The sequence below is a fragment of the Prunus persica genome, chromosome G4 (genome assembly GCF_000346465.2).
Source record: "Prunus persica cultivar Lovell chromosome G4, Prunus_persica_NCBIv2, whole genome shotgun sequence".
NCBI lineage: Eukaryota > Viridiplantae > Streptophyta > Magnoliopsida > Rosales > Rosaceae > Prunus > Prunus persica.
Window position 1 is genome coordinate 10,723,654 of NC_034012.1, and position 13,188 is coordinate 10,736,841.

The 13,188-nt window shown below is 35.4% G+C and overlaps 1 protein-coding gene and 1 pseudogene across 5 annotated transcripts; one reads left to right on the plus strand and one right to left on the minus strand.

Annotated features, from left to right (window-relative positions):
• Positions 494–2,438, plus strand: LOC18778524 (annotated as a pseudogene).
• LOC18779266 (protein SPA1-RELATED 3) lies at positions 3,196–9,919 on the minus strand. 5 transcript variants are annotated; one of them, XM_020561976.1, is made up of 9 exons: positions 9,582–9,852; positions 9,315–9,382; positions 8,245–9,214; positions 7,922–8,079; positions 6,363–7,323; positions 6,140–6,286; positions 5,696–6,007; positions 4,470–4,529; positions 3,196–3,735 (listed from the first exon to the last, which is right to left on the minus strand). In XM_020561976.1, exons 3-9 carry the CDS (start codon positions 9,133–9,135, stop codon positions 3,547–3,549), a joined length of 2,718 nt encoding a protein of 905 aa, XP_020417565.1. In that variant the 5' UTR covers positions 9,136–9,214; positions 9,315–9,382; positions 9,582–9,852; the 3' UTR covers positions 3,196–3,546. The 5 variants fall into 5 exon arrangements, 4 of the variants coding, with proteins under 4 accessions (XP_020417565.1, XP_020417566.1, XP_020417564.1 ...); XR_002271200.1 differs by lacking the exon at positions 9,315–9,382 and having other exon boundaries at positions 6,094–6,286; positions 8,245–9,282; positions 9,582–9,855; XM_020561977.1 differs by lacking the exon at positions 9,315–9,382 and having other exon boundaries at positions 8,245–9,282; positions 9,582–9,919.

Below are 13,188 nucleotides of genomic sequence, written 5' to 3' on the forward strand. Positions count from 1 at the left end.
GAATTGAGTGTAGTGAGAGTGGTTATGGCTTTAGGAGGTGGTTGAGGTATGAGCGTGAAATTGGGGGAGGTATTTTTTCTTTTTAATTTTATTTTTAGATTGAAATTGGATATTTTATAATTAATTACAATTTTTTTAAATTTAATTTGAAATATTATTTTTCAGTTTTAACAAAATTTTGACAGGAAGGATCACATTTGCTAACATATACAAACATATGGACTATTGGCCAAATTGATAACACGAAGATTAAATTGGTAGATGAGGTAAAACACAGAAACCATTTTGACATTTAAGTCTATTTAAAATCCATCATTGTGTTTCTTTGAAATTACTATTAGCGTGAATTTATTAGCATGAAAAATTGATATTTAACTAGTGCAATTAATCAATTTACATTACACACCTAATTTCAAGCTGACATTTTAGACCACAATCAGTTTCTGCAAAACTTGGGTAACTGACCTTCAATATATCTAAACTTTCAAGCTACATATGTCATCACCAAGACATAAATCAGCAAAAGTCTCCAATGGAAGTCTCTTCCAAAGTTCAGATCTTCAATATTCGACTATTTTTATTTATATGTATGTATAGCTCGCAGAAGCTGATCTTCATATCAATCATAGCTAGCAAACAAAGATCATTCCTCCTTAATTTGCTTCAATGTCTTCGAAAACCAAAACCCTTCAAATATTTCTCCTTTCCACCCTCCTTTTCCTTATCCAATTCAATGTCTCTTCCGGCCAAGCTGTGGTTAAAGGCGCTTACTGGTATTGGGACAGCGGATTTCGAGCATCCAGCATAGATTCCAGCCTTTTCACTCATCTTTTCTGTGCATTTGCTGATCTTGATCCCAATACTTAACAAGTCACCGTTACTTCCTCAAACTCAGCCCAATTCTCGAGCTTCACACAAACAGTCCAACAAAAAAACCCTTCTGTGAAAACCCTCTTGTCCATTGGTGGAGGAGGCAATGATACTATTGCAGACACCTTTGCTTCAATGGCAAGCCAACCCAGCAGGCGAAAATCATTCATTGACTCCTCCATTAACTTAGCCAGGTCCTACAACTTCCATGGTATTGACCTTGATTGGGAGTACCCGGACACCACCACTCACATGACCAACTTTGGCACCCTTCTCACTGAGCTGCGAGCTGCTGTGGCCAATGAGTCCCAGACATCTGGCAACACCGAATTGCTTTTAGCCGCTGCAGTATTTCGCTCTGCAGATTACTATACCATAAATTACCCCATTGAGTCCATATCAAACAGTTTGGACTGGATCAATGTAATGGCTTATGACTTCTATGGCTCTGCTTGGAACTCAAGCAGAGACAGAACTGGACCACCGGCTCCATTATACAACGCAACCGCTAGCCAGGTTAATGGGGATGCTGGCATCACATCTTGGGTTGAGGCAGGTTTGGGTGCGGATAAGATAGTGCTGGGCCTTCCATTTTATGGGTATGCATGGCGTTTGCTGAATGCTGATGAGCATGGCCTTTTTGCTCCGGCTGATGGACCGGCTGATGGACCGGCTATTAGGACAGATGGGAGCATAAACTACAAGGACTTACTGGACTTCATAAGCCAGAATGGGACACAGACAGTGTACAATGCGACGGTTGTTACAAACTACTGCTACTCTGGGACAACATGGATTGGCTATGACGACACACAGAGTATCTCTGCCAAGGTTTCATATGCTAAGCAAAAGGGGCTTCTTGGTTACTTCTCATGGCAAGTCAGTGGTGACGACAATAACTGGGCTCTTTCTCAAACAGGTTGGTAAATCCTAAGTAGAAATATATTTAACTCTATTGGAATTATTGTATATTAACTACATATGTTTTTACTATTGTTCTAAGTGAATATTTATTGATATTTTTTTTCTAAAAATGGGACAAATTATACCATGTGACTGTACTATCATTGATTTCATCTGCTCTACATTTAGGTGTTGTGTATTTACCTGCATTTCGCAACATCTAGACTATCCTAATGATCTAACCGTTTAAGACATGATACATGGCACATAAGCAAACTTCGAAAAAAAAATAAAAAATCTAGTAACTTAATTCAACGTCACCCAGGCCACCATTCAACTCTCTTTCTCTCTCTCTCTCTCTCTCTCTCTCTCTCTCTCTCTCTACCACATATCTACCCCTACAATCATGACATAAGCAGGTGTCATTACAGATGTAAAATACAAATCAAACTGGTTCTCCAAATTGTTGAATTTGGGGGATATATATTTTTGGTAAATTGTGTATATTGAGAATCGTGGGTGAGTGGAGCTGGAGAGGTTCATTGAAGGATATACCATTCCATTTTGATCTTCCATGTAACACTTTTCATGTCCTTTCAAGGTTATATTCATAATCTGGGTGGATCAACTGGTTTTAATTTTTGTGTTTTTTATTGTACAAGATATTCATACCCCCTCCCCCGACCTCAGCCCAGATTCCCCTTCCCCTTCCCAACCCCTCAACTTTCGTGGATTTTAAACACTTTTCTTTTATGAAAAAAGAAATTAACACTTAAATTGCTGATATGTCATGTTTTGAATGGATAGATTGTTAGAATGGGTTCGGAACCCCTATTCTATAAACTCCGTTTGAATGAAGGAATTAAAAAATTACATAGAATTCTAAAATGATGGAATTTAGATTTCCATCATTTCAATTTCTGGCAATTGAAGATATCAGTGTTTGAATTTATGTATGTCAAATTTTGTAAATAACACTATGAAAATTATGAAATGATGCCTATTTTAGTATAAATTAAACTCTGAAATTTGATGCCCCAATTTCCACACGTCATTTAATAAATTCCGCTCTAAAGGCATGATGAAATAATGAATTTGAGCCCTAATGCAGCAATGAATCTTTCTTTTTAGTTAGAATTTTGCATTCCATGAATACTGCAACCTTGCTTTTTTTTCTTTTTTTTCCCCGCCGACATGCATTATAATATTGAGTTCTACATCGTTATATTTTCAGTGTAATGACGTAGTGTGCATACGAAAAGAAACGTTCAAAGGAGAAAAAGTTAAGCTTCTAAACATTTCCAAAATAATAAAAAACATCTTTATATATGTTTAATTCAATGATTTTCCAGGCCACCGACAATACAAAAATGATCCAATTGGTAACTCAAATGTCACTCATGAAAGTGCTGGCCTTGAACGTGGGTATAAGAAAGAGATGCATTTCAGAATTATGATTATATAAATTGATTTTGAATTGAAAACATTACAAATTATACAGAAATTCCAATTTTTACCTTTACTTTTCCTATAAATTTCTATCTAAATATGGCATTTGAACAAGAACATTCTCACTTTTCACATTAACCACATCCCGCTATGATCTAATACCAAAATTTACTGTGTTGCTTGCAACAATGAGTTCCTATGACCTTCTAAAGCCTAGGAGCTAACAAGCTTCTCTGGCATAAGATTATTTTACCTCATTTTCTTCCCAACACCCATCCTGCCAGATTCAAGAATTACCTTGGAGAGCATAAGGTTAAAATCAAATCAAACCATCTCCAAAATTTTGATATTCCCGGTCGAATTAGCAGCAATTAAGGTGGAGGACTGGCCGCGCCAACAAACAGAAGAGATAAACTGTGCAGCATCATCTGTTTCATGGCCAGAAAGTGGGTCTGTGTTCTGAAACTTGTATGATAATGTAGGCATTGGAAAAGCCTTGTGGTAGATGAAAACCTGATCAACCAATACAAATAAACATTAGATATAATATGTTAGGATTTCTGAGGAGAGAGCTTTTGTTCTTCAGGCCCAAAATAATTACTTATGTATATTGTCTGCATCTTGATGATGAGCAGTTGTTATATTACTAATATAAGGTTTAGAGTTTGGTCAATTACTAAATTACTAATGTCGCTAATCTCACTAAGGAAAACCATTTACTGCCAGTAAAGTGAACAAAAGAAGATGCATTCTCCGTCTGTTCAAAATTCAATTGGCAGTTTTCACGTGGGTGACAATTTTAATTATTAACTTTAAGAAATGCAGAAAGAAGGCTCCAAAGGCTCGGGGTTTATCATTACTAAACAGAAAGGTAAGATCCTTCTTAGGCTTTGATAAGCATAAATCTTCCTAATTTATAGCTACAAGAGGAAAATTTTCTTATAGTATAAGAAGAAGCCTTGCAAAGCTCTAGTTGGATGATGTTTTTTCTTCTAAACAATGGAGTTCTCCAGAGAAAATGCAGGGGCTCATAGCTTTAGTGGTAGAACACTTATCCCCATAACCACAATTAAAGTTCACCCTCTCTCACTTTAGGCCTCCATTGAACCCAATAGAAAGAGGTTTCCAGAGAAAATAAGAAAATAGAAAATTTGGGTTCCTGTTCATAGCATTTCAGAAGTGAGGTGAACCACCTGAAAAGCATGGGGTAACTAGAAGATGATTATCTAGAATAAAGACTAAATTACCTCATTAGTCTCTGAGCCTGTGGCAATGTAACCATCAGAAATTGACAAACCCACAAAGTTCTGCAACAAGGGAAACATGCATAAGCTATAAACCACCATGGCCATATTTCACTTGCATTCAGAGGCGGATCCATTAAGGCGCAAGGAGGTGCAGCTGCACCTCTCTTTGCCGAAAGAACCATTGTAGGTGCTTCAAATTGCTCCTTTAATTTATTTTTATATTACTCCATTTACTTAAGTTTACAATGTAAATAAGGAAGTACCCCCCATTTGGATTCAAATAAAAATACTAGAAAATCAAATTCCTACCAAATCAAAATATGAAAAATCGGTTTTAGTGCAAAATACGATTTAGGCTAAAAATAATGGCTCATTAAGCCAATATATACTTCATACTAAAATCCCATAAAATCAAGTTTTCTTATTTGATGTGTAAGGAATAAAAGCCGCCAAAAATTATCTTGAGAAAATGATTATTCCGAAAAACCATTTTTCATACTTAATCAATTTTGCACCTCCGCTAAAAAATTTCTAGGTCCGCCACTGCTTGCATTCAGTAGATGAAGATAATATCAGGGCTCAAATAACTTTGATAGATCCCAACGACTGACTTTAAAAAACTGTATAAAAGTATTTATTCATTAACAATCCACTCTTCTTAGTGGTTTTCCTTCACAAATATTTATAAACAATGAAGATGGCAATTGAATAAGAAGCTTTTGCAATTAAGAAACTCATGGTGGAAAACTTTTGGTCCACCAGAAAGGATAAAAGAAATTTAAATCAGGAAACTGGTCAATGAAGAACAAAATTTCATTGTAAATAGCAATATAGCATAAGCTTAGATCATAGAATCAGCCTACGTTGGAGGTGCTGAATATTAATTCCTTATTGTACCAACACTGTGGCATAACCCTAACATTGTAAACACAGAGAACAAATCTTGTATGATTGCCCAAAAAAAAAAAAATTTCAGCTCGTGTTTGAGCTCCTGAAGATTTACAAAAACATTTGCATCTAGTAGAACACAAAATTATCATGAACCAGTTGCTTTTAATCTCATATATGTAATAATGCATATTTTGAAATTCTTAAATACAGCACAGATAAATCTTTTATTTATTTTTAAAAACAGTGATCTGAATTGCTGCCATAAACAGTGACAATATCTGTCAATAATGTATGGCTAGAACTGCTGCTTTGATATAATAAACGAGTGAAAGTACCTTCACATTTGTGTGGCCGGTAAATGATAGAACTGGAGTGTCAATGACCCGAGATGTGCACGTTGACAAATCCCAAAGCTTCAGAGTATTGTCAGTGGACGCAGAAACAAGATTCGTCGTATCTACAAACTTAACATAACTCACGGTTTTGCTGTGGCCGACCAATGTGCACAGAGGAATCTTTGAATTACGAAGATCATAGTAATAAATTTTATGATCCGCTGAACCAAATGCAAGGGAACGACCAGAGTCCAAAGGAAACTGTACACAGCAGACATTGGCCTTTGTTTTTATTGTACCAATACTTGCTCCCTGCAGAAGAAATCCACATAAGAGAATCAACTTATCACACATCCAGAATTAGATATACACAGCATGCAAATAGATGACTGCAGTACGTTTAGTTTCAAAGCTGACATCCACCAAGTGCAAAAATAGAATTGCCTGATTGATACTCCATAGCTTAACAGAACCATCATCACTCCCGCTGGCCAACATTGTTGGATCTGCTGATGAAAAGTCAATGGACCATACACGCCTCTCATGCTCTTTCATCTCCATAAGTACTTGACTTCTTATAACATCCCATACCTGAAGATGTTAAGCAATTAGTTAAAACAAACTAATATATGGCAGATATGTGAATCATGAGTAAGGCTTGACTCACCTGTACCACACCTTCAAAGTTGCTTGAAGCAATCTGGCTCTTGATGTAACTATTCCAACATATACTGCTTAGCTTTGACCTGCTGGCCATTTCAACCACAGGATAGTGGATATCACGATCCTCAGTTATGATTGTGTCACATTCAAATACTTTAATTTTCTTATTAACACCAGCTGTAGCAAAAAATTCTCCATCGCGATCAAAGCTAATTGAGCATACTAGATTTGAAGAATTTAAAAGATCCCCTTGCTTCAAATCCGCCCTCACTTTTAATTTCGAGAAAGATAGGTACTTGCACAAACCCTCAAGGAATGGATCTATCCAACCACTTCGTCTACCTTCACTGTGCTGTTCTTTTGATGGCAAATTATTGACAGAACTTCTTTCAGTTACAACAACAGAACCTCTACCATCACTACTTATTGGTGAATGTCTAGTCACGGGTTTGGCTGACTGCTTTACTGACCTGCATCTTGTCAAAAAATATGCTGCTTCTAGCTTTTTAAAGTTCTTCATCAATCTAGAACTTTTCAAAAGTGTACTTTCTTGATTTTCGGTATCTGACTTCTGACCATCCAAATTATCATCACATTCCTCTATGTTGTGAAGCCGGATGCCTGGTCTGGATCGTTTTCTGGACCCACTAGCAGAATCATCATCATCATTAATATTCATAGATGGGAAACTTGAGGTTGACTGATCTTCCTTCACCAGTTCTGGGCCTGAACTACCTTTTTTCTTAGATATTATTCGGTGCTTCATAACTTCTTCAATATCAGAACAAAGAACAGAAAGAGTATTTTGTAACTTATCTGCAGCATCCTGTTTCCTTTGTTGTATAAGCAACAGGAATTCCAGCAACAATTCCTGCTCCTCTATTTTATCTCTAAGCTCTATTGCTGCTTCACGTTCTTCTAAATCATCTCTTGGTTCATTAAGGAATTCACTTTGTTGCAACTCACTGAAACACATAGCAAAGAAAACTTAGTTAATGGCCACGTTGGAGCTATACTGCATATTAGAAATAAACAGGGGAGAGAGAGAGAGAGAGAGAGAGAGATTATAAGACAGCACATGCTTCTTATCTATTAAAATTATTTTCACAAGTCAATGAAAGAGGACTAGATGCAGAATTAAGGGAGAGATACAAGGGGATTTATGAAATGCAACACCAAAGTATCAAGGCAATGTAAAATGGAATCTTGTACTTAGAACTACTTCCTGAAATCGAAACCAAAGGATCAAACTTAATCAATTACAAAAACAAGTAATGCAGTTTAAACATCCACCAAATGCAATTACCACATGAAGCTTGTGGCACCAAAATCCAATTACATCATATCAGATAAACCTGCATATGCAAGGCAGTTCCTAACTAGATATCATATATGCCAAGAAAACACTTAACATCAAATCAATCAAAGAACTTGTCAATGCAATTAAAAAATGTAGTTCCACTTATCAAGCAACACTAATTTAATGGCTTGTTCTCATATTTGCTTCTAATCTAATGGCTTTAAAAAAAGAAAGATCAAAGGTATTTCGTAAGAAGTAATCACCCCATTTTAGGCCGACTATTTGGCTCAGGGTGCAGTAGCCATAAGCAAAACGAAGCTTCTTTTGGCCATTTCAGCAGCAATTGAGGAGGAAGAACTCGATGTCTCAGACTAGACATGGTGCTGCTTTTTTCTTCTCTTGAGCTGAATGGGCAGAATAACTGGTCACAGGCACCATAATGTTAGACTACAAAAACAAAAAAAACAAAAGAACTCTACACAAAATCAACTTTTAACATCATATAAAATGATTAATCGAAAGCATCTGAAGATCTTATTTTAATTTATACTACAGATAAAACAATTGAACGCTTTTAATCACAAACCTCAAAAAGAAGAACTCCTAATCGGTAAATGTCTGAAGCACACAAACTTAGACCACCAGAAACCTCTTCGGGACTAGTGTACCAACTGCTCTCCATAAGCAATATCTGCTTCATTGGAAATGGTTGTCTCTTATCTTCTAGTTCAGCATTCCTGTCTCTGATTCTATTTTCTTCACTCTCTTGTACCAACGATTCACGTGCTGCATAGATTGAACTTGACTGCATGCAACTTGTTTCTGACAAGGTAGTTGTTAAAGTTCTCATCGATTGAAAATTTAGTCTTCCTAAGTTGCATTGTTGTTGATTCAAATCACCATGCAAAGGAGAGGGAAAATCCTTAATTTCCGCAGTTGGGCTGTCCTCGGGAGAATCAGTGCCAGAATCTGAACAAGATGCAGACTCAATAAAGGAGACATGGTTGAAAGATGACATAACAAAACAGGAAGGCCGCACATTATGAACAACAATTCCTTGGGAGTGCGCTACATTAACAATTTCCACTATTTGCCTAAATATGTGCACGCATTCAAATACATCAACAGATCGATCCGGTTTATCCAACCATTGCCTCAAGCTAACATCACCCCATTCAATAGCTCGGACAAAAGGATCAACTGCCCCCTCATCCTCACAAACCCCTGATAATCCACCTTGGTTTTTAAGGTCATCAGTGTGTGCCACCACAACCCTATCTCTCTCCTTTCTTAAATCAGAATCCTGTGATGCATCACCCGATAAGCCAAATCTTCCGGCATGAACAATCCTGAGATTCCGGTTTGAGACTCCGGAAGTATTCAATCCTCTAGAACTATCAGAATTCTGCCAAGCAGACTCAGATGAGCCTTCCATTGTTATCCTCCTATAGCGGCATGAAAGCCAGAACACACACATCCAAGATATGGAGGAATTCTCCGACTTCTATTACAGTCTCTCACTTCCACCATTACCATCTTGAATCAGAAGCTCATTTCTGCGGCACAAACAGATAAGACCCACGAGCAAAGCATCTTAACTTCACAAACAAAGACAGATTTCCAGCTGGACACAATAAAAAAAGTAACTTTATGAACCTTCACTATGCAAATTCCATCATGGAAAACAGATACAAGCATTCTACCACCAGCGCAATAAGAATGATCTGACAAAAAGTATAAAAAATTCACAAAACCCAATTCATATTCACAGTCACATATATGCAATTTCTAAGAATAAACAGTCTCAAGAACCATCACCAGCAAAAACCCATGAAGAAAAAGATTTTAACAAATGTTCAAAATATAGAGACAAGTCAAACACCCCACCAGCATGAATATTGCATGGGAGAGAGAGAGAGTTACCAGTACCGCCATGAAAAGGGTCTTCTGTTTCTGCTAGGCCAACCTGAAGAAACAGCAGAACTACTCAAATGAAGCTCTAGAGCCTTATAAATTCCCAATATTTTCTCAACAAGAAAACAAACAAAATCTCCCCACAAAAAACACAGACCGTATGTATATTATAATTTTTTATGAAAACAATATTTATAAGTCTCATTTTCCCATTCTGTGTATCCTTATTGGGTCTATCAAAAAAATTAATACTTTATTGCTCTTTTTGGAGTCTGAGAGCGGAGAGAGGCCACTCTTTCAACTCTCAGCACTACCATCTTCTTTATCTTCCCGCTTTATTCCAAACTACCAACGTGGCACAACAAAGGCCTCTTGCTAGAATGAAACCGGAGGCCAAACAGTAAATTAGATAGAACCTGTGGGCCATGAATGAAAATTAAAACGATGTCTAGGAAACAAAATAAAAAAACATTATCTGGTTATGTTACTCTTGTATGTATGAGATCTAAAAATGATCATCTGGGTTTTGCAACTTTTGTTTAAATTATTTTTAACCAAAAAACAGACTTTAAAACAAAAGTTTGAATATGTGTAATTTTTTTAAAGTACAAGCGATGGTTTAAGTTATAGGAGAGGGAAATTTTTCACACGCACAAAATTATGTTGCAGTGGGAATTCAAACTTAAGACCTCTAATCTGTAAGTTAAAGCTCTATTCTACTAGACTAGACCCTGCTGACATGTGTAACCTTCTATAAATCATAAGAATTAAGTAAATTTGGTACTTCTATATATCACTTAGGTCATAAGCATTTAAGTTCATAGCTCGTCTTATATTAGTTTACGAGATATCTTTTTCAATATCACGTGATATGTTAAGGTGATGTTACGAATATACACAAATTATAACACTTTTATAAAAATTTGGAACGTTACATTAAAACTCATGCAACGACGTGCTGACTAAACGCAATAAATAATTTATTTCCCAAAGAGGAAAGTCCTAGACTTTTCTAACAAGGTTCAAAAACCGAGTAACAAACTATTGGTTTGTGAATAAACTATTAATAGACAAACTGTTGATAAACTAGTGGTTTATATTAAACTATGATTGCTTTAATCTAATTGGTGTGGTTATAATTTCTTTAATCTAATTATTGGTGTGGTTCCTTCCAAAGCTAAAAGAAAGGGACAATATTAAAATAAGGAGGAGAAGTGCCAAACGTATTAGGGTTAATGGACCTCTAAAAAGCCACATAATTTATAGGACAAAGTGGTTGGCCTCTTAATCTGAGGGTGCCATCTGCATCACAGATTCACCGACTACAAACTCACCTACCCCTCAAAAGGAAGAAACACTATTATGCAATTGGAGGAATAACACTTTTTGTTATTTTTGATTAATAACGTAATTATATGTGAGTTAATTTTTTTATGTGTCATTGTGTTATTAACCGGGAATAGCAAAACAGTATTATTCCCATTATATGAAATTTTTTTTTGCTCAAAAGGAACTCTCATATCTTTCAAATGTACAAAACCTAAATCACCCAAAAACTAAACAAGACTTAACCCAAACACAAACTAAAATAATATACCAACACACCTAACTCTTAAATACAGACTCAAACTATCAGTCATAACAAGTACAACTAACTAAATATTGTCATGGCTTCAATAAATAATTCTTTGTCATGGCTTCAATAAATATTTGGGTACGTGTCTTTATGCTTGATGATGCTTTCTTTCTTCTTCTTTTTTTGTTTGCTAAATGCTAGTTCCTTTTTTGCCTCTCTTATTGCAGTGCAGAAAATAGATTCATTGTAGAAGATATAGATTGTGTGGTGGTTAAGTAAACAGGTTGCCTCTCATCATTTTTGTTTTCTAGGCATGTTAGTTGTCATCATTTGAAACCCCTCTTTATGTTGGGATATTAAAGTATATATGCTTTCTGGACAAAGTTAAGTTGTGACAAAGTGTAAAAGCACCTGAATGAGAAATTCTTGTTTCTTGCATCTCTCATAATGGCATATTGTCATCTTCTTATGCTTGTATATGTTGAAACAATGGCCAGCTTTCACCATGCATTGTAGATTAATTACTTGGTGTAAAAATAGAGGAAAATGTTTACTTTTCATGTTATATATTATTGTCACACAAACTATAATTTCTTACTATTATTATGAAACCATTTTGAAAATGAACTGCAAAATAAATTTGGCACTTCTTGGAAAATGAAAATGTCAATTATAAAACGATATTTTAAACTTCTATAATCTATAAAAAAAATGAAATTCGAATTCAGACACAAAGAGACGAACACACTTCCTTAATAATTTGTCTCACACCTATATCTCCATTATTAAGAGATCATAAATTTTGTCCACTCTATACTTTTTAAAAGTTCCCCAACATTTAATATATTTTGTACACATCCATGCCCTCAAATTCTAGCTCCCTACAAGAAACAGATAATGTAGCAAAAGAAAAGATATCTAGACACCTTTCAGGATTTGATTGGTATAAAAGTGTTAGTTTCTTCAATAAAGAATTTGATTAGTGCTCTGATTTGATAGTTCATCCATGCAATGGGTTATATGGTGTTTAAGTATCAGATTCCATTCCAACTTCCAACCTTCAAAAAACAATTATATTCTAACACCCACTCTTATAGAGATGATTAAAGTAACCACATTTGGGATTATCAAAATCACAGACCTTTTAAATTAATTTCCTTTGGATAGCTTCTTGGATTCTTTTGAAGGAATAGTTATTTGGATCAGTAACTAGGTATGTTGTAGTTAAAGAAAACAATTATATAGTGCAGGCTAATAGGAGAAATAAAAAGAAAACCAATTGATCAAACAATTATTGTTTTTTTTTTTTTTTTTTTTTTTTTTGGAAGTTGTTCTTTGCTCTGGACCACAGGGCTGTGGGCGCTACAGACTAGCAATTGGTTCTGATAATCAATTCATTTACTTATTGAAACATATTTGCATGATGCATCTGTCAGAAAGTTTTGGTGACGGATGTCACTTCACCTACAAAACATCATACAACAACATAAATAATTTATGTTGACGTAGTAGATTAAACAAAATCAATAAAATTATAGTAAAATACTTATCTCTTGAGATATAGAAATTAATATTTCATCTTAAGCTTGATTGGAATAAGAGTTTTAGGTTGAGGCGTGTAATTACTGCCCTCAAAGATAATGTCTTAGTGTAGTTAGGTCACTTGAATCGGGTGAATAACTTGAACCCTTCCCTTGCTTAATAAACTAAAAATTGAAAGCACTAAAGATATACTTAAAAAAACTGTTTTGAATATTTTGTAAGAAGTGTATAAAAAGAAAAAGAGAAATGATTCGAAAAATGTGGAGAAGAGAAGTGAGGAAAAGTTGCTCCAATGTGGTTGGACATTAGAGAGAGAACAAGATAAAAGAGAGGGAGCTTTCCACATTATTTGATCGATTGGTGAATGAATTATATGTGATTGGACATATGTATGCCCTACAAGCCACATTCAAATGTCTGTTTGGTGGCCTTTGGGCCAAGTAACAAATGCTGCCCTCCAAATCACAAACATAAAATCACCAAGATATGCACAAGAGG

Coding starts and splice junctions, on each gene's coding strand:
- LOC18779266 (XM_020561977.1), bottom strand. CDS start 9,135: ATGTGTGTGTTCTGGCTTTCATGCCGCTATAGGAGGATAACAATGGAA. Junction 4,530..5,695: donor CCGGCCACACAAATGTGAAG/GTACTTTCACTC, acceptor CCCTTGTTGCAG/AACTTTGTGGGTTTGTCAAT. Junction 3,736..4,469: donor CAGGCTCAGAGACTAATGAG/GTAATTTAGTCT, acceptor TTGGTTGATCAG/GTTTTCATCTACCACAAGGC.